This window comes from Pseudonaja textilis, chromosome 2 (assembly GCF_049901715.1).
Source record: "Pseudonaja textilis isolate UNSWEBS1 chromosome 2, rPseTex1.2, whole genome shotgun sequence".
In the NCBI taxonomy this organism is placed as follows: domain Eukaryota; kingdom Metazoa; phylum Chordata; class Lepidosauria; order Squamata; family Elapidae; genus Pseudonaja; species Pseudonaja textilis.
Window position 1 is genome coordinate 64428810 of NC_141991.1, and position 21335 is coordinate 64450144.

General features: G+C 37.9%; 1 protein-coding gene across 1 annotated transcript in view; it reads left to right on the forward strand.

Moving 5' to 3' along the window:
• The window catches only part of CDHR4 (cadherin related family member 4), a 35525-nt gene extending 16177 nt beyond the window's left edge, over nt 1-19348 (forward strand). The window contains exons 9-20 of the mRNA XM_087924122.1: nt 1016-1193; nt 1748-1895; nt 2210-2312; nt 4825-5025; nt 5676-5815; nt 7726-7870; nt 10033-10247; nt 11108-11247; nt 11683-11724; nt 15564-15636; nt 16481-16514; nt 17772-19348. Of these exons, the coding sequence (XP_087780248.1) occupies nt 1016-1193; nt 1748-1895; nt 2210-2312; nt 4825-5025; nt 5676-5815; nt 7726-7870; nt 10033-10247; nt 11108-11247; nt 11683-11724; nt 15564-15636; nt 16481-16514; nt 17772-17827 (1475 nt within the window). The 3' untranslated portion in view covers nt 17828-19348. The remainder of the gene's footprint in view (nt 1-1015; nt 1194-1747; nt 1896-2209; nt 2313-4824; nt 5026-5675; nt 5816-7725; nt 7871-10032; nt 10248-11107; nt 11248-11682; nt 11725-15563; nt 15637-16480; nt 16515-17771) is intronic.
• Nucleotides 19349-21335: the final 1987 nt, after the last annotated feature.

Here is a 21335-nt window from a genome sequence, read left to right on the forward strand (position 1 = left end):
GGAACAACAGAAGTGATCAGAAATTTTATCTGATAAGACAAAGTCTCTTGGTCTGCCATTTGTGGAATTACAAATGGCAGACCAAGAGAACAATTTAGAAAAGGACAGATGATGGACCAAGAGAATGACTTGAGAAATGTTTTCTTATTGGATCTACAAGAGTGTGATAGGATAAAAAAGAATTGAAGAGAAATAAAATTCTATGACAATATTTGATTGAATTAAGACTGCTATAAGTAAAAGGAAGGAATATAAACTTGTTTATATAATCAAGGTTAAAATTATTTGTTGTAATGTTCTAGTAATCCTTTATGAGTTTATTAATGACACTAGGGTTGAAAAGTCATTTTTTAATGAATTTGCATATAGCTTAAGGGATGGGATATGAGAAAAAGAGATCTGTTTATAGACTTCGAAGAGTTATTAAATTTGTTTATTGTAAGGTTGGAAGTCACTTGATGTTTATTTATTTTCTTTTTCCTTATTATACAGGTAGTTCTCGACTTACAACAGTTCATTTGGTGACCGTTCAAACTTACAACATCCCTGAAAAAAGTGACTTATTTCATATTTATGACCATTGTAGCATCCCTATGATCATATGGTTTACATTCGGATGCTTGAAAACTGACTCACATTTATTATGGTTGCAGTGTCCCAGAGCCATGTAATCACCATTTGTGACCTTCTGACAAGCAAAGTCCATGAGGAAACCAGATTCAATTAAGAACTGTGTTACTAATTTAACTGCTGCAATGAACAAATGTGGCAAGAAAAGTCATAAAATGGGGCAAAACTCACTTAACAGATTTCTTACTTAACAACACACATTTTGGCCTCAGTTGTGGTCATAAGTTGAAGACTACCTGTAATTTCTTTGCTTCTTTCTTTATCTCTTTTACTCCACTTTTACTCTTGCTCTCCATTATCTTCTTTTTCTCAAATTTAGTTTGTATATGTTTTTCCAAATGTAATTAAATTTCTTAATAAAATAATAAATGTTTTAATTATGCAGATACAGGCATCATCAGGACCACATACTACTTAGATCTGAAAAACAATCCAAGCTTGGCTAACACCCAGTTGGAAGTGAAAGCTTACAATATGCTCAACCACGCTGATTATGCCATCATCATTGTCAACATTACTGTGAAACAGGAGAATTTGGAAGGACCCTTGTGTTCTCCTGCTGTGTTTGTATATGCCTTTGCAAAGAAAATTGTGATAGCTTGAGCCAAGAAAACATAGAGTAATAGACTCATTTTGAGGATGTCTAACTTTCTGCATAGGGATGCATGTGTGGTAGATTAGAAGGGCTACTATTTCTGAAGTGAGAAGTATAGGAATTAGATTGCTAAGTGGGAAGAGATTTTAGGATTTCTTAAAGGTAAATAGATCCAGGTAAATTCCTTAACCAATTAAAGCTCATTGTCCCCAGGAACTGTGGTAGTTTTGATTGTGTAATCCAACAAATCTGGAAGTCACACAAGTTTCATTAACTGTGGGCTAAGGGTTTGGAGAAATCAGAACCCAAGGTACATATCTTTTGACCACATAAACCAAAACTAAGTTAGTGGCCCTGTTGGAAGTCTTGAAGTTCTACCTTTTCTTTTAAAAACAGTCTTTAAAGAGTAACTTCTGAAAATCAACAGGAGAGGAGAAAGTGGATATATTTATTCTCTTCAAATCTCTTTTTCTATTTTCTTGTTGTTTTTTTCTTCTTGTGATTAGTTTTGCTTAATTCCAGAACTGAGGTTCCAGAGAACACTTCAATTGGGAGGACCATATTGTCTCTGTCTTGCTATGATCCAGACAATATCAATAGCAGCTTGACATACAATATAGTTGACCAGAACCCACCTTATAGCTTCAAAATGGATGGCCCAAATTTGCAGGTGAGTCTTTGGAGTGGAACATCAGTCACTTAGTGTATATCAGTAAGGCTTGAATAATTTCCTCCACAACAATTCATATGAGCAGTACTAAAAATGTACATTTAAATGAACAGTACATTTAGTACAAAGCTCAACAGGGCACTGAATTCCCATTCATATTGTGGTGCTTTAGGGACCCTGATTGGAGCCTTGGATCTTAGTTGACTAAGGACCTCTCTTTTGTAGAAGATACCATAAATTTTTCTGCCATGGTTAATAACGAAAGGTAACTTCTGTCCTCTTTCTCCTGGTCTTTCTATCCTGTGGTCTGATAGGTAAATAGCAGTTTGGACTATGATTCAGAAAGTATGGCCACTCTTAACTTTCAATACAAAGCTGCCATTCTAGTGATAGATGGAGGAAGTCCTGCACAAACCAGTAAGTACCACATTGCTAAAAAGCACTATTTGAAGTTTGTCATTCTTGGATATTGATGAAGTCAATGAAACTTGGAAGAATTCTAGAATATATCTCCCCCAAATGTTTGGACCATGGCTGCTTAAATAGCTATTTGAAACGTGTTGACAAAAATAAATTGAGAATGTTTATGACTGTTGTCCAACCTGGAGAAAAGTACTACTAATATAATGTAATTTTATGCAGAAAAGAAAAAAGCTGATATACTATTGGGCGATTTCCTGACTTTCATATAAAACCAAAAAATAAAATAAAACTCTGTATCTGGGTAGTTGAAATTACTGACTAAATTACTAAAGAATATATTTTTCCCCAAATAAGGAGAACTATTTAAGCATGAGAAGTAAAATTTGTTTGAATCAAGCTTCACATGTAATGACCAAAAGATCATATAATTTTCTTGACAAACACCTTCCTGTTTTCATGGTCATTGATCAGTGTAATATGATCATACTTTTATTCAGTACTATTGAAAAGTAAAATAGGGCAGTGATCAGTTTGCCCAGAAGCAGCTATCAGCATATTAATGAAAAGGCATCTAAGAGACCGAAAGAAGCAATTGAAAAACAGCAGTTGGTTGAGGCTGATGTAAGCCATGCACTGGTGCCTGACTGGAGACAATTGTTAAGTAAATTTGTGATAGGCAAACAATAGCTACATGTGATTTGTGTCCTCCCCTGTAGAAAGCAGATTTACAGATTACAGATTAACAGAGTTGGGAGGGACTTTGTAGGTCATCTAGTCCAATCCCCTGCCCAAACAGGAGACCCTATACCATTTCTGACAAATGACAGTCCAATTCTTCATGAAAGTCTCAAGTGATGAAGCTCCCACAGCTTCCCGAAGGCAAGCAGATCAGTCAGAAAGCCCAGGATAGACTACCAAGATGTATGTTTGACAAATTCATCAAAAAATTAATACAATTGAAATAATAAAATTATACCAAAAGGGAAATGTTCAGAGGCTATTTAATAGCTTCTTTCTATAGCCTTCTATCGCCAGAGGGTATTTCATAGCCTCTTTCTGAGTTCTTTCTATATATATTAGAACAATCCTTTCCCCAATGGAACATGACTATTAATTTTAGGGTACATATAAAATGCATATACAAGTTGAGCAAATTTAGCAGAATGGTGGTATGTAAGAGAATCAAGTTCTTATACTAGGTTCTAACCATATTAAGCCAACACACGAATCACTCCTAAAGATATGCATGCTCATAGTCTATGTGCGTAGCCGTATGTGTCAATATAGGCCCACCTCATGGGTTTCTAGTTTGGATGCCAGAGCGGAAATGTGGGCAAAGAAATCTCATTTAATGGCTGCCAGGCTCCATATCTTCCCTGATCTTATTTTTATTTTTAGATTTCTTAAAAAATCAAGGTGGTGTGGTTCAGAACCAAACACCAGCCTCAAGCATTATCTTCGTTTCCAGCAGTGTTTCTGAACTTCACCATACCCCAGAGGCATTAGAAATGACAAATGATTTGGTAGCTAGAGTCAGTGTTTTGTTTGGCAGTATGCCCAGAAAAATAAAGACAGATGTAAGGTGAAATGGTAGAGATGTGGTAGCAGGAATTAACCACTTTAGCTTGCCTTCCAGTAAATTGGCTTTTTCTCACTAGTTGCCCCATAGTAGCTATTTTATGAGAATGCTCCTGGCAGGTTTTCAAAAATCCTAATATACTGGGGGCCTCAAAAAATTGGAGATCACAGGTCTACCCCCATTCATGTATAAAGTGTGATTAAGGACAAACTTTCAAGTGAAATAGACAAGAGTGTTGAATTCTTCCCCATGTGATTTACACCCCAATATGTATAGAGAACTATGGAGATGGCCTTGAAGAAAACATGCAGCAAACATTAGCAAAACTGGAACTTAGTCCAGGAAGGCAGAAACCCAAGACTAACTGTCTTTGATATAAGAGAGACAGAAGGAGAAATTCTGTCAATCTTTTGAGATTATGTTATTATAGCTTATATAGAGTTCTAGTATTTCTTGTGGTTGATTCCTGACTGTGCCTTTAATAACTGACAATGTTACTATGAAAAGTACCAAGAAGGAGTTATTACAGGGAGATAAGCAGATGACAGTTTCTCACTCATTCTCATCCCTGCTTTCCACTAAAAATCAAATTACTCACTTGATTGGCAAATCTAGGGGTAAACCTTCAGGTCTGCAGCCTTCATGTATAACTGCAGGTATCTTCAAACTTGACAGCTTTAAGGCTGGTGGACTTCAACTCCCAGAATCCCTCCTCCAGTCATGTTAGCTCAGGAATTCTGTGAGTTGAAGCCCACAAGTCTTAAAGCTGTCAAGTTTGAAGAACCTTGTATTACTGTATTTGAGCTTTGCTTGCTGTCTGTAATTATGTAGGTTAGGCATTTAGTTACTTGCCAATTACAAAGTGCTTCCTGGAACTTTGTCGTCACGTAAGCTTTCTGGGTTTCTTTCTTTTTCTGTATCTTTCAGCTACCGTACCTGTGCTGGTGACAGTAAGACGAGTGAATGAATTCTATCCACAATGCTCAAAACGGGTTTTCAATGTACCAGAGAATACTGAGTATGGATACAAAATTGGCAATGTCAATGGCTCTGATCGAGACTATCCATTCAACAACATTGAATACAGCATAACGGATGAGGATGCTTTCTACATTAATAGCCGTACAGGTAGCTAATGGTGGTCCTACTTGGCAGGGCCTCCCCAGACTTTATTTATCAAACAGCTTAAGGGTCTTCTTTCACTCATTGTTTCAGTTGTCTGAAACTACACAAGGACTTCCTCAGGGGGAATACAACAGTACACTGATCTCCCATATTTAAAATCGAATTATGTTTAGCAACTGAATGAGGAAGGCAGGTTCCAAACTCTGTAAAGTATAACATAGGCACTACTATATATTTTAGGTCAAACAATTCCGAAAGAAGAAAATGAAACTTGCAAAAAATAGTTACTTAAAAGACAGAAAGCTTGCAGGGTTTTTCTAATTTATTGGACAGAGTATCAAGTTGTAATTACAAAAGAAAGAAAGGGAGGGAGAGAGGGAGGGAGGGAGGAAGGAAGGAAGGAAGGAAGGAAAATTCTTGACCATTGTTCACATTTCTTTCTTTCTCCCTCTGCTTTTGCCTGCCTTCTATCCCTTCTTTCCAGTTAAATATTTTGGTATTTTCTTTGTACAATAAATAAGCACCAACTATACTTTTGTTAGCTGAAGCTGAACTGCGTGGCATGGGGATATAGATACTGGTGAGGAGCAGGCTGGGTCTGGATGCAGACTAAACTGGAAATTACCAGAATAGTTTTTTATAACATGTCACAGGTCAGCTACATGTACTTTTGCCCCTGGATTATGAAGAACGGAAAGTGTATTATCTGGATGTCATTCTAAAAGACCTGGAGAATGAAGCAGCTCCCAACACACAAAAGACAACAACGTGTAACGTCACAATTTTTGTGCAGGTAATTTGAAAACAGAAGAGAGGCTACAGTATTTTGATACAAAGCATTGACTCCCCCTCCCCTGGTGCACCATAAATTATATCCTCTAGATCACGCAATTGATTAAGTGAGATAGCTGGGGAGCTCTGACTTGCATGCTGTATTCCCACCACACTTGGTAGCTCCTGAAACTCTGCCAAACAATTCAGCAGCAGCAGATGCCAAACATCAGCCTTTGGGACATAATTATTGGGGGGAGGAGGAATGTCTATGGATAAGTGTGTTTGAATAAAGACAATATTAAACCTATTACATGCTTTATCCTAGCCCTATAAAAGAAAAACCCAAACAAGGCAATGTGTTCATCTCTAGCCTGTGCAGCAGCATGACTCAATGTCTCCGTCCTGGTTTTTAAAAATGGGAGTGCCGCCACTCTTTCCACAAAAAGGTTGGCCATTCTTGTGCTAGGAAAAGCTGAGCTTTGACCAGCCTCCTTTTCCTTTGATTTACAACTACTCACTTGCTAAGCAATATGCAAATGTATCCTGTGTTACATATTTGTATCTTCCCACTTGTGCTCTTTAATAGGCTATACAGTAATGTATTTTATTGGTTTTAATTTATCACTCTTCTAAAATGTCCATTTGTTAAGGGCATTTGCAAGGAGAAACGTAGCCTGTTATCCTATCTGTTGCTATAAAGATGCCAATCTGTGGGTCCTTTCTGTCAGAAACCTGATACCTTGAAAACAAAAATTGCATGGGCATAAATTTTTGTTATTCAAGTGGGAGTAGAGAGAGACCAGCTATACAGAGTAGCCAAATTGGTGCCTTCTAGATGCATTGGATTCACTGCCCATTCCCCCACAATCCCTAGACCAATAGCTATGCTGGTTGGGAACTGTTGCCAAAACATCTGAAATGTACAAGGTAGGATCGTTTCTAAAAGCTTTGACTTTATAACTTGGTATTTGCCTGCAACTTTTAAATTCAGTAGTAAATAGTAGCCATGAAACCTGCTTCAGATCAAGAAGAGCATTGTAATACTAAGAGAAAAGCAAGGTAGCCATTTTCCCTTCTGTTGCTTTGCTATCAAAAATAAAATTTAAAACTAAGCCCTCGGAGGGAGCAGTTTTTTTACTGAGGGCAGTAGTTTGTTTTATGGGTTATGATCTTAATACAGTTCCTGTCTTTGAGAAATGCCTGCTAGCCCACTGAATACAGGTTGCGCTCAACCTACAACCACAATTGAGTTGAAAATGTCTTTTGCTAAACAAGACAGTTAAGTGAATCTTGCTCCACTTTATGACCTTTCTTGCCACAGTTGTTAAGTGAATCTCTGCAGTTGTTAAGTTAGCAACCTGGTTGTGAAGTGAATCTGGCTTCCCCATTGACTTTACTTGTCAGAAAGTCGCAAAAGGGGATCACACGACCCCTGTACACTGCAACCGTCATAAATACGAACCAGTTGCCAACTGATCTGAATTTTGATCATGTGACCATGGGGATGCTGCAAACAGTCATAAATGTGAAAAACGGTCATAAGTCACTTATTTTTCAGTGCCATTGTAACTTCAAATGGTCACTAAATGGATGGTTGTAAGTCAAGGACTACCTGTATTGTAATCTCATCTGGCAAATAACCAACTGCAGAAAGTCATACTATTCCAGCACAAAATCACTTCTGCAAGTATCTGCTTTATGCTGTTTTTTAGTCTTAATTTGGTTTGGGTAGAATTATAATTATACACATGTTGCAATAGCTTATTTCCCTTTGTGGCAACTGGGGAAGCCTGAGGCCTGGAAACCTTTCTTGCTTGAAGGCTTGGTTGCTGTTGTTGTTGTTGTTGGAAAGTCTGTGATCATTGCAACAAGGTGGAGAATGTTTGGTGAGCTGCCTACCATGAAACTTGATGTCCTTTTTATCCCCAGGATGTGAACGATCATCCTCCTAAGTGTAAAGAACCATTTTTGGTGAGGTCCATATATTCCACCCAAGCCAGAACTATACCAATCACAGATGTTAATTGTGAAGATGAGGAGAGGGGAACCAAACTGGCCTACAACATTGTTCATGGTATGGAATGGATCACAAGTTGCCAGGATCTGTTTAAATAAATTAAAAGATATTTGTACTGGGGTCTTCTGTTGGATCTGGAAAAAAGAAGGAATAAGCTGAACTTGAAACAGGGAAAAAGTTGGAGAATAGAAGCCCACCAGTAAGGGCTGTTACTGCTGCTACTTATAAAATGATTAAATAATTAAATTGAGGAAAAGTGGATTTAGCGAGATGGACCCAGTTAGTACTGGATAGCAATGAAAGAGGGAATGTGCTGGAAATAAAGCACATTTTTCTCATGGGGATGCTCTCCAGGTAGAGATGTCATCCAGGTGGTTCAATCCAGTTTCTGCAAGATGATAGTTAACCATTTTTGTCCCCTGAGATCTGGAAGGCTGTGCCTTTCCTCATTTTGCCTTATAATTGCCCTAGACTTTTTGATGATGATATGAAATAGGGCTCCATACCTGTGGGAATTGTAGTTTGAAGTAAGCTAAATGGAGGGTGATGGGGCTTCTGTGGGAATTGCTTGTGGACAACTGGATCGGCAAGTGGGAGAGCACTCAGAATGGAGGAACAAAAAACAAGCAAGCTGGCAGAGATGGGGTCATTTTTCAATGTGTGGCAAAACTACCCCATCTTTTGCCTTAGTGAAAAGGGACCAGCTTTTTATAGGATCATTCTTGCTTCAGGGGATAGGCCAATTCCTAGCTGGAGGAAAACTGTCTCTTCTCACATCCTAATTATATATAAATTAAATATAGTATATAAAATCATACATTGCAATGTCCTACCTGCAAAAGAATACTTCAGCTTTAATCATAACAATACAAGAGCACACAATAGATACAAACTCAAGGTTAACCGTGCCAAACTTGATTGCAGGAAATACAACTTCAGCAACAGAGTGGTCAATGTCTGGAAAACTCTACCTGACTCTGTGGTTTCTTCCCCAAACCCCAAAAACTTTAACCTTAGACTGTCTACTATTGACCTCACCCCCCTTCCTAAGAGGCCTGTAGGGGGCGTGCATAAGCACACCAATCGTGCCTACCGTCCCTGTCCTATTGTTTTTTATTTTTCTTATAAGTATCTATCTCATGTTTTCAAAACTATATTTATTCTTATACCTATATCTTATAAGTGATTGACAAATCAAATAAATACTAAATACTAAATTCTTTGGTTCAAGCCAGGAATAACAGCAGTTGGAACCTTCCCCGCTCCCGCTTCCAAGTTCTATACTAAGGTGTCTTCTTTCTGGAATTTGTCTTTTCATATATCCTTACTACATTTAGAACTTGTCATTCTAGACAGAATATCTACATGAAGCCCTGGTTAAAGTTTTTTGGAAGAGCACCTTGTTGGAAAATGGTAGGAATGCTATTCTGCCAGCTTCACAACTCACAGAAGGGTTTTTTAATGCAACAGTGGCATGGAAGTCCTGTCAGTGAGAAGTTTTGGAGACATTTGGATGGATTTGTTTATATATTTTTTACAATATGCATTTCTACAAGTTTAGGAAAAAAATGGTTCATGAGGCAGGTCACTAGCCATTTATCATCTTTATGTGGACTGTGGTCATGGGGTTGTTGTTCATTAAATGCCACTACAGTAGTTCAGAAGGCAACTGACTGGATTTTTGCTCTCCAGGACTGGTCAGCTATAGAGGAAGCGGGGAGAACACTAATTGGCTCAGGAGGGTCAATGACAATTCGGCATGGCCAACTCGCCATGACCAACTCGCCACGGCCATCTCGCCACAGGGAAACTTGCTGCAGGACAAGAGTTTCACTAATATCAAAGAAATGGTGAAATAGAATAATTAAAGAAAGGATGCAGAAGGAGGGACATAATAAAATGTAAATGGCAAAAAAAAATTTTTTAAATAGTTAAATAGAATTATTACATTGTCCTGCAGTGAGTTGGCTGTGGTGAGTTGGCTGTGGTGAGTTGTCCCATTCCCGTCTCAGGATGCTCCCAGTGACTATCAGAGTCACAGATGTGAATATGCCAATGACTGCTGTGTTTTGGTGTTGACAAAGATCTAAAATAGTGAGGACGATTGTGGATCAGTTTCAAATAGCTTTCTGAAGGATTTCTGGCAGAAAGTTACAAGCAATTAAATTAGGAATAAATCTAACACTCACTTAAAACAGCAATGCTCTGTTCTTTTCTAGGCAATGTAAATGGCCGTTTTCGCATGGAAGGACAAAGCCTTTTCCCTAACACCTTTTCCTACGGACCGGATGACATAAATGATCCTCTTATTTTTGTGCTTCTGGTGGAAGTGACAGACAGTGTTAGCTCACCTCAGTTCACCACCACAGTCACAGTTGTTGTTAATGTGATCCCTTGGGCCACAACTGTATCTACTACCACCATAACCACTACGGTGAGCAGTCATATGTATTGCGGGCATGGACTTTTTCTTCCATTTGCATCACTTCCATTTATCACACATGTTTGGAATTTGTCCCACGGACTATTTCCCCAGTCTGTGAAGTAAGTCATGAGAATAGATATTTCTCTATCTACATTGCTTCCCCACAATGAAGCATTTAGGTGCCTCCAGAGGAGTAGCATTTAAAGATTGCTTTGTAAGTTCTGACAATGTGAAAGCCCAGTGGATTTTCTGAGGCACTGTGGAATTAGCAGTATTTGTTTTTTTATATAGTGAATATATATAGTACTCCTTCCTCCTCCTATTTTCCCCATAACAACAATCCTATGAAGTGGGTTGGGCTGAAAGAGAGGGATTGGACCAATTTCACTCAGCTAGCTTTCATGTCCAAATTGGGATTTAAATCATAGTCTTGTGGTTACTTTATGTTACTTCCCACCCACCCCCCATGTGATTTGGAATATGTGTGTGAGAGCGAATGACTCTGAGGCTGCTACTCAGCACAGTTTTATCTTGCTATTGTAAAGTATTCTGACTTAGCTACTGAGAGAGAATGTCAAATTCTTAACAAAAACTCCTAGAACTGGCAGCATTAATCATGCTAGTTTGGCTGCTGTAAATTGTAATTTGCAATAGGCGTAGGGCTAAGCATTCCCTGGCATTGTTGAAGCACTGTTGCAGGCTGAATCAGGAATAATAGATGGAATCTGAGTTTATGATGAAGAATGGATTGAAAAGAAATATCTATAAAATTCAAGAAGAATCAGCACCCAATAATTTAGCTCTTTCATGAGTTACATGAGTTGAGTTTGGCTGGACTGCATACTAAATTTACACTATTATGATTTCAGACAACCACCGAAAAGCCAATTGTTTTGCACAGAACTGTGACATACTGGGCACCAGATCCATGGTTTGTGGTGGTTCTTACACTCACTGGAATCCTCTTCTTTTCTGCCTTGGGTTTGCTGTTTTGGCAATTCTGCCGGAGGTGAGTATTCAGGAAAATCATATCTGTGTTACTAGCTTGAAATCTAACATTAACTACAAATTGACTTATTGATTATGTGTCATCAAATCAATGTTGACTATTAGCAACTACTTAGATGGACCTTCTCCAGGATGACTACAATTATTAGCATCGGCTATTTCAGGACGCATTATGAAAAGATATTAGACTGAAACCAAAGATGAGCAATCTTTAACCAAGGAGCATTATATGATTTTGTAAAATATACTATAGCCCTTCCGCTGTCTGGAAAACTTGATCTTTTCCAATTTACTCTATGCTCCAAGAAACCTTTCCCTGATCTTTCAAGCTGAAAAAAACATTATAATTTATTTCATAGCATCTCAAAGCTCTGACCACATTCAAATAGGAGATAATGTCTTCTGCAAACTGACTCTGTTCTTGTTTGGCTTTCAGGAAGTCACCAGGAGAGATATCTCAGGCTCTACTACAGAACACGTAAGTGCCTCTTGTCATGGATAATCTGTAATCTTCATGCGAAAATACTATTTCTATATTTCATGTCTAATTTTGGGGGGAAGCTTTGGAATAAGCTACAGATACAAACTATTAATTAGGAGCCTTTATTTTTAAAGTCCAACAATGAAAAATAAGATAGTATACCCTCAATATCAAAGCTGGGTCTGTGGAATTAGAAATATAATTTGTAAACACTGGCATTTGCTAAAGATTATACCTAGTAATAGGAATACATTACAGGCCACTAATGACTGGCCTCCAGAGCTTGAGGAGGCTGTTTTGCCCTCCCGGAAGCTCGAAAAAACAGTCTGGAGCCCAAGGAGGGCAAAAAAAGGGCCTCCTGGAAGTTCCGAAAGTCCGGAAATGGCCTGTTTCTGGCCTCCAGAGGGCCTCTGGAGCCTGGGGAGGCTGTTTTCGCCCTCCTCGAGGCTCAAGAAAAGACTCCGGAGCCCGGGGAGAGCGAAAACGGCCCCTCTGCTGTGGTGTAGGAGGCCGGCTAGGCCACGCCCACCAGGGCCATGCCCAGCCAGCAACCAGGCAGAGAACTGGTTGCTAAAATTTTTGAAGCCTACTCCTGCATATGCATATGTATTTGTATATTTCCACACATACACAAGCACACACATTTATATGAATGGTGATGATGGTGTCCTCTGTCGTGTCTGACTCTTGGTGATTCTATGGGCCAGGTCTCTCCACGTCCTCCAATTTTGCTTCTTTGAGTTTTTATTTGCTCTTGCTGGAGTCAGCTTTGATGGTGTCCAGCCACCATGTTTCTTAGTGGCCTAGATTCCTTTTACTCTTCCAAACATAGTTGTTTTCTCCAATGAATTATCCTGCATGACATGGCCAAAATAAGTGAGATGCATTTTTGTGATTTTTGCCTTCTAGAGGCATGGCTGGTGTTATATACTCCAGTACTTGCCTGTTAGTCATTTTGGCTGTCCAAGGAACACACAGGAGCCTTCTCCAGAACCACAGCTCAAACAAGTTGATCTTCTTCTTGACTTGTTTTTTTAAGGTCCAGCTTTCACAACCATAGGTAGCTATGGAGAACAAGATAGAATGGACTAACCTACATTTGGTTGCCAGGCTGATGTCCTTGCTTTTTCATATGCATCATTGCCAGTGGTCAAATTTTTTTACTACTGGTTCTGTGGTAGGCTTGGTGGGTGTGAAGGGGAAGGATACTGTAAACTCTCCAGTCAGAGGTGGTATTTGCTGGTTCTCCAAACTACTCAAAATATCCACTACTGGTTCTCTAGAACTGGTCAGAACCTGCTGAATACCACCTCTGATCATTGCTGAATATGAACATGGCTCATGTTCATCATTGCTGTGCGACCCAGTTCAATGAGGTGTTTTATTTCTGGGCTGTATCCACCAGTTTGATCGATCTGCGATCCTAGGAAACTGAATTTCCCATACATTCTATCTCTTCACCTTCCATTTCTATGTTGATGTTTCCATTCCTTGCAGCGGTCATGAGCTTGGTCTTTTTGATGTTCAGAAAGAGACCAACATTCTCACTTTCTCCTCTGATTTTCCTGATCAGATATTCTAAGCCTTCTTTGCTTTCTGAGGGGAGAGTTGTATCATCAGCATATTGAAGATTGTTGAAGTTTTTTTCCTCCATTCATTACCCTAATGCTTTATTTAGCTTCCTCAGTATCATTTTGACATATAGGTTGAACAAGAAAAGAGAGAGAATGCAATCTTGTCACACTTTTTTCTCTATCTTAAATTGATCAATCATACATACATACATACATACATACATACATACATACATACATGTAGTCCTCGATTTATGATCACAATTGAGCCCAAAATTTATGTTGCTACTGTAGGTGAGATATTTGTTAAGTGAATTTTGCCCTATTTTACGACCTCTTTTGCCACAGACTAACAAAGTTAGTCACATAGTTAAGTGAATCCGGCTTCCCTATTGATTTTGCTTGTCAGAAGGTCATATAAGGGGAAATCACATGACCTTGGGACACAGCAACAGTCATAAGTATGAACCAGTTGCCAAACATCTGAATTTTGATCATGTGACCATGGGGATGTTGCAACGTAAGTGTAAGTGTAAAAGTGTAAAAAATTATTATAAATCATGTTTTTTAGTGTTGTAATTTTGAATCATCATTAAATGAACTGTTGTAAGTTGAGCAAGGACTACCTACACATGTGCGTGTGTGCGTGCACACACACGTGTATGTTTATATAGATTTATATGGCTACTTTTGAGAAAGGTACAATTGAAAACCATTCATTCTCCCTCTGCATGTTCTTTTTTGTTATTAGGAATTCCATTCTTCTGGTCTTTGTACAGTTGTGCACAGTAGTGGCTCCCTTGCTGGTCATATTAATATTTTCATTTTTATAAATTTGTGTGGGTATAAACATGTGTCTGTATTACAAGCTTGTCCTTTCATTTAATATGAGCTATTGGATATACACCATACTAACAGATGTAATTTTTACATTAACTGGTGGAGGAAAGAAATCTTTTGTGAAGTGTGATGTGGATGGGCCTTTGTTGAATACAGCCCAACAGCTGAAATTCCAGTTTGGAAACTCTACATCAAAGGCTCTAAGAAAAATAACATTCTACCATAAGAATATTTTATGCAAATTCAGTATATTGGCTTTTTAATTATTCTGCTTCTGGCAGTCTAGAGGGAGGAACCATGTAATATGCTAAGCTTCAGTGCTTTATTCTTTAGTTCTGTGGTTCTCACACTTTCAGATACTTTGATCCCTTAAAATAAAATAAATAAAATAAATGTATACGATCCCCTAGGAATTAATGGCTTCATTAATGTTAGGGTTGGACAAGAAGTAAATACATTACTACTAATAATTTAATTTTAATCTATATACCACATGGCCTCTTATATTATATGACTTCTCAAACTTTATGAAATTACTGCCCACTGTGATCATTTGGGTAACAGAGAACAAAGCCCAGAGACAGTTTTAATAGTGTCCCATGAAATTTGCATTAGCCTAATCAGGTTTTTAAAAGTACTGTGATCCCCTTCTAAGTTGCTTATGATTATTCAAGGTATCGTGACTCAATCTGAAACCCCTTCAATCTACCCCACCAATCTCTCTTGCCTCACCCAGCTATAAAAAAATTCATCAGACATTGTCTTCATTTCTGTGCATTTTTATTTCTTTGCAGTCTTTACTTTTAAAAAATGATAAAGAGAACAGTTTTCATACTGATGTTATTCTTTTACTGAAAATAGGGACAGCTATAGAAATGAGATTTTGCAGTTGCTGAGAAATCGGTGCTGCAATTTTTTTTAAATAATCTGTCTGCAGCAAAGGCCTGTGAATGTCCAAATCCTACATTTCAGATTTGACAGATTAACACAGTTAGAAGGGACCTTGTAGATCATCTAGTTCAACTCCCCCGCACAAGCTATCACATGCTTCTAGAAAAAATTGGGGTAGATTTGTGTGCGTTAAATGTCTTGGGACTGTAATTCTTACTACACCTAGCCATACTGGCATGGTCATGCTATAGTCTCCATATATTTGTGGACACAAGTTTGGAGAAAACTGGAGAGGAGCATCAGTTAATTTGTGATAGAGCTCCAGGCTGTATCTTTTATGTCAGTGTTTTTCAACCTTGGCCACTTGAAGAGGTGTGAATTTCAACTCCCAGAATTCCCCAGCCAGCAAAACAAAGTCCACACCTCTTCAATTGGTCAAGGTTGAAAACACTGTTTTATGTCATTGGTTCTGCTAGTCTTCTCTCAGGACATTAATGGAAGAGCTCTTTTTTCATGCAATATCTCACACAGGAGCAAAGAAGTGGGAAAAAATTACAAGGTGACAGAAGAAGCAAGGAAGGATGTCACCGACTTGCAGAGTCTGGTATGTTATCATGGCCTAGCTTGATTTTTATTTTTACATTCAAGACTGTGCTTAAGCTGCTGCTGTCTCCTTCAGTTGATCAGTTGCAAACATCCTGGTGGCTATAGGTAAGTATCTCATGGAGTATATAAAATAGCATTAGAGTAGACAAAATGGCACTTTCCGCTCAAATGCATTTATGTAGGATTTTCCTCTGGGGAATGTCAGGAAATTACAAGCAGGTAAAAAATAGGCTATAATGTTATTTACTCACATCAGCCAAAAATCTTAAGTATTCAATGGTCCATCAGAGCTTCATCCAAAAAGGAAACACTGTAGCAGGGTTTCAAAACACCAAGATTTTCAGGTACATAAGAAATCCATAAAACGCCTCAGTCTTTTATGGGAAAAGTCTTTCTCAAGGAGGATAGGTATCCCAGCAGCTCAAGATGAAGAGACCTTGGAGGGAAGCTACCAGGGATTGTAGGAAGGGGGCATGTGCATATGAAGCAATTGGAGGGGAGGCATTGCCCATAATAAAATGAGATCATGAATGAGGCTACAGTATGCTACTTGAGCCAACAACATGGAAAATACCACATTTGATGTACAGCAAGAAAAGGCTGACAAAGGCTGCTCACAGAGGAGCCTAGGGATAAGTTGAGAGATACTATCTTGATAAACAGTGAGGTACCTGATGCCACAGCAAGCAGGAGATATGGATGAGGCCTTTGTATTGGTCTGGGAAATGACAGAAGGTTAAGTTCAAGGAAGCTTGCTTTCTTCTTCCTGGGCTCCTTGCCCATGGGAAGAGGTGGATCATCTCTCTCTCTTTTCCTCTCTCTTTCTGTCTCTCTCATTATAGGAACACCAGTTTGATGGCCGGGCTCAAGACCCCAGTAAGTTTAATCTCCAGTTGGTTTTAATTCATCTTGACCTCCAGAGCATAGAAAAATCAGTCAATAGAAAAGATATAAATTCTCAATTTCCCATAAACGAACTCTTGTATATAATTGCAAAAAAAAAAAAAAAAGGAAATACCAGAGTTCATCTTTTGGCTAAAGCTGGATTTATTTGAAAGAGGATGAGAGCTGCAGTTGCTGTGTCACATCACTTATGCTCCTACAGAGACTGCAGGGCTTTGGCAGTTGAAAACCTTAGTTACTGTATATTGTTGGTTTCCTTACACATAATAAGGAATGATTGCCAGAGACCATACTGGATTTATGCCATTGTTATGCTCTGCAGAGGACTTGGTAATACACTACCGTAATGTCTTGCTGGGAAGTCTGGCTTTAGATGAAGAACGCCCTGTCTGTGCCCTTTCCCATCATTGTTAACACTGACTTGTGCTTTTTAAAAAATTCTAGAGAAAAATTATATGAGAATAGTCATTGTATTACATGGGAATAGATGATTACACAAATGTGCACATTGGTTCTCATTCAGCTCTTTAGTCACTTTTATCTCTTTGTGGCCTGATGGACATTCTTTTGCCTAAGCTGTCTATCAGAAACTCTTATATTTTTGTAAGCTGATGCTTGTGTCATCAGTGACAGTTTTTTCCTGCTCGTCTGACCCCTTTTTTAGCTGCAGTCCACCACAAGTCATTCAGATACAGTCGTGGCAAAAAAATCCCCCCACTCCCATCACCTCCATGTGCTAGGTAGTTTTCTTGACAGACTCACATTAGTGATTTGCCTGTTTTTTTGAAATCCAGCCTCACTTGCAGTCCTTGTATTCTCTGCCGGTTTTGCATTCAAGTATTAAGCAGCCCAACCTTATGTGGCTTTGAAAAAAAAGAAGTTTTGCCAGATGATGTTACCCTCTGTAGAGCATGTAAAAAGGATGAATAAATTAAATGCCTATTGGTGGCTCTCTAGGAGTTTTCTGGGTCTGTGCAGTGTTACAAATTCAAACCATTTCATATTTAGAAGTGAAATTGATAGCAACTCTGGATAAATTGCTATTTTCTCCAATTCTGAAGAGGAACAGCTTCTAGGTTTTTCATGATTTTATATAACATTATGAAATTGAGGTTACCTCTGTCTTAGAGCTGTGTTTGAAGATGGGCAGCTCTACAAAAATAGAGCAAAAGATAGGAAGGTAACACCAAAACAAGCAAAAAAAATAACACTATCTCTTGTTTTTTGAAGTCTCTGGCCAGTATTACTTGTTTGACAGCAGCACTGGAGCACGGCGTTGGGTGTGAGCATGGAGGAAAATGAAGACCCAACTTTCTGGACACCAGTAACTCTCTGTCTAGTATCTGATGTATCTGCTGATATGGTAGCACAAGAGTAGCTTTCCATTAGTTACATGCATTTTAATAATCAGAGGTTGCCACTTTCCTTTCTTTTTTTCCTATTCTGGTTTTTATGGTTATTTGATCGGTGAAAAGTTCTTTCCACTAATTATGGTACTCCCATGTCTGGAAATTCTCCATATTATGGGAGATGGTAACAATGGTCATATGGTACTAGATGAAACATCAACCATTTGTCCCCCTTCTTACAAAGCCATGTGTCTTTGAGAAAGTGCTGTATTAAAGGCTTTTTTTAGTGTTGCTTGAATGCAGTGGAATTGTATGTGGACTACAGGATCTGGTTCAAAAACAAAGGGCAGCAATTGAATTTAATATTAAATTATATCTCTGGTTAGGCATATTCATTTCTGTTGTAGCTCGGTGGTTCTGAAGTTTTCTGGCATTTCACAATATAGCATCATGTACATATTTCTTTCCATCAATTTCATTTCTCTTGCTGATCATTGGGGATGCTTGAATAACTGAGAAATAATAAAAGAATTATGCATAGCAACAATTGGTTGGGTGAGTGTTCCAAAGTCAAACACAGCAACATGGGATACAGTAACTGTAATTTTCTAATAGTTTATTCAGTGCAAGTTAGGTTGTATTCATGGTGGGGCATATTTTTTCCAGGTGCTCCCTAGACAAAGCTGTACTCATACTAGTGCTATTATAATATAATAAAGTGAATAAAAAAAAGAAAAACTTTCCCTGACAGACGAAGTTATCAGAAGTCAGACATTTTTAGGACATGAAATAACAACTTTCAGACTAGCTGTGGTCCAAATGCCCGCCAGTTGATTCCCTTTCTGCTTCAAGGGGGATGTGTTGTATTTGGAATAGGGAAGAGAGTGGAAAGTCTTCTGAGTGCAGCTTTCTGTTCAAAACTTGGGAATTAGTACTGCAGCTTGCCACTAACTTTTAACTAAACCTATTCTCCTTTATATCCTAACAAAATTCTGTATACAATGGCCAATGATGGTATTTACAGCATTGTATTATTTTAAATATTTGGATATCATTTAGATATTATCTACAGTCTATGGTAACAGGTTGTGGGGGGGGGTGCAGTAGTGACCAGGACAAACTTGTGATGTGAAAGTGCCCTCTGCTGGAGCACCCAATTGAAACAACTTGATTTGTTACTGGAAGTAATATAAGATTATACATTAGGGATATGTAAATTCTCGGTGGTGCTCAATAAAGTAATTAATTGCTTAATTAAGCACAAGTAATTAATGACAAGTAAATATGTTTATATTTCTATTGGATAGGATTCTATAATTTCTTTTAATAAACTACCGGTATGTTTAATTGTTAAATATATTGAAATGCATAGTGGAAAAAAGAAATTATTGAAATAGAAAGTAGAAAAAACAAAAAAGACTGCTGTATTTGAAATAAAAGAAAGCATGGTGAAATTAAGCCAATTGTATATATTTCTTATCAACCTGAGCAGCTGCTAGCCGAAGCTGAAGCAAGTGAGAGAAGCTGAACAAACAACAAATGAACTCAATAATAACAAATGAATAAGAGCTAAAATAGAGAGTGCCTATTAGGAGTATGGGTATCCAGTAAAAGTCAAAATGATATTGAACTACATAGTAAGGACAAGATTAAATTACCAATATTTTACTATGTGTATTGGCTGACACAATTGTAACTTAATCCTTTCTGGAGAAAGGATATAAAGGAATAGGCACCAAAGGCACCATAACTACTTTTGAAAAATTAATAACTATCCTTCTTGATTTAAAGGAACAATCTTAACAAATTATAGGTTATTATTGAAATTGGAATTAGGTAACCTCTATTATTACTCTTCTTGACAGTTAGCTTATATACTACTTGCAGACTCAAGGGTTCTTATCTTAAAATACTACCTACTAAGAAGCAAATTGAAAAAGCATTTTACATTTAACTTTTACACTTCTACTTTTAAATTTGTTTCCATATTAGTTGACAACTATTACATTGGATGCCGAATGCGGGATCCTATATAGGTATCCAGTTAAATCTGTTAAGTTCTATGTATTTAAGATTTCCAGAAAGGAATATTCTGTGAAATTTTATTACAGTCAGATGTTTCATATATGCAATTGTGTGTAGGGTGGAAGGCTAATATAAAGCTTTCACATTCAATTGACTTTTAGATGAGTGAAAAGCACTTTCTGGATACATGCAGGAAATGTGGCTGCAATATGAATTTCAGTAAAAAGACCTACAATTTAAAATATTTTACTTGGATTGGTACTTCGTATGTGAACTTACTTTCTAATACTGGTGAAACTGCCATGTTCAGAAACACTCTTGTCATTGCCTTGGTCAAAAACAAGGTTCCTTTAATCTCATTTGATGGGCAAATATTGTATTTCTCCCTGCTTTCTCGTTTAGAAAACTAGCAGGAAGGCCACACCAATTAGATTACATTGTGATACCTTGCATTATTGTCATAGGCGAGCTCATTTTCCTGCTGTGACCTACTTTTTAAAAAATCTGGTTAGTTGTAATGAACAATATTAAACATATTGTCCTTAATAATTAAAATAGTTCCAAATGTCCATAGCCTCTTCCTTTAATACTGGCCAAGAAAACTTCATGATTTTAGTACTTGGGGTTTTTCCAACAAAAAACCCCAATCAGGAGTAAAATATATCTACAGCTATGAGCAACTTATCATTTACCTGCATCTCTCGTTGCTGCAGTTTTGAACTGAATTTTGATTAAATTTGATTAAAAAAAATAAAAATAAAGAGGACAGAGAAATGTTCTGTTTTGTAAATATATAAATTAACTGGTGGGTTGGGATGTGTGCAATGGATTCCATTTGACCTGAATAATTTACCATACTAGGACAACCACAAGTTGGCAATAGAGAAATTTAGAAAATACTTTGTTTTTGCATAGACCAGACCAAATTCTGTTAGTAAGTCTGGTAGTGCTAGCACATATATTCAGTTATTTAAACGCTTTAAAGCTATGAACTTTTTTTAAATGAAATTTAAGACAATCTTAGAGGGCATGTTTTGACAGCCGGGATAAGACTGGAGTTTATAAAACATTTAGAATATCTCCTAAGAGATAAGATAGTATGAAAAATATGTCATGCCAGAGTTCAGAAGCTAAGCGGCGGAAAGTTAGCTTAAGAATCACTTTCCTAGGAAGGCTCAGAGGTCAACTGTTAAAAGAGCAGCCTCAAGACAGAGGGACATACGGAATAGCAGCGAAAGGCTTTTGTGATTGGCTGGTGGGTCACTCCTCCTTAGCCAATAGGAAATAGCCCCCGCAAAAGATTGGTTTCGTCACATTTGCGCAGCGTGCGTTGGAAAACCGGAGACGGGAAAGAAGGCGCAGAGAATTTGGAGAAGTGACGGATACGTCATCCAATAAAAATGAGAACCAATAGAAAGCT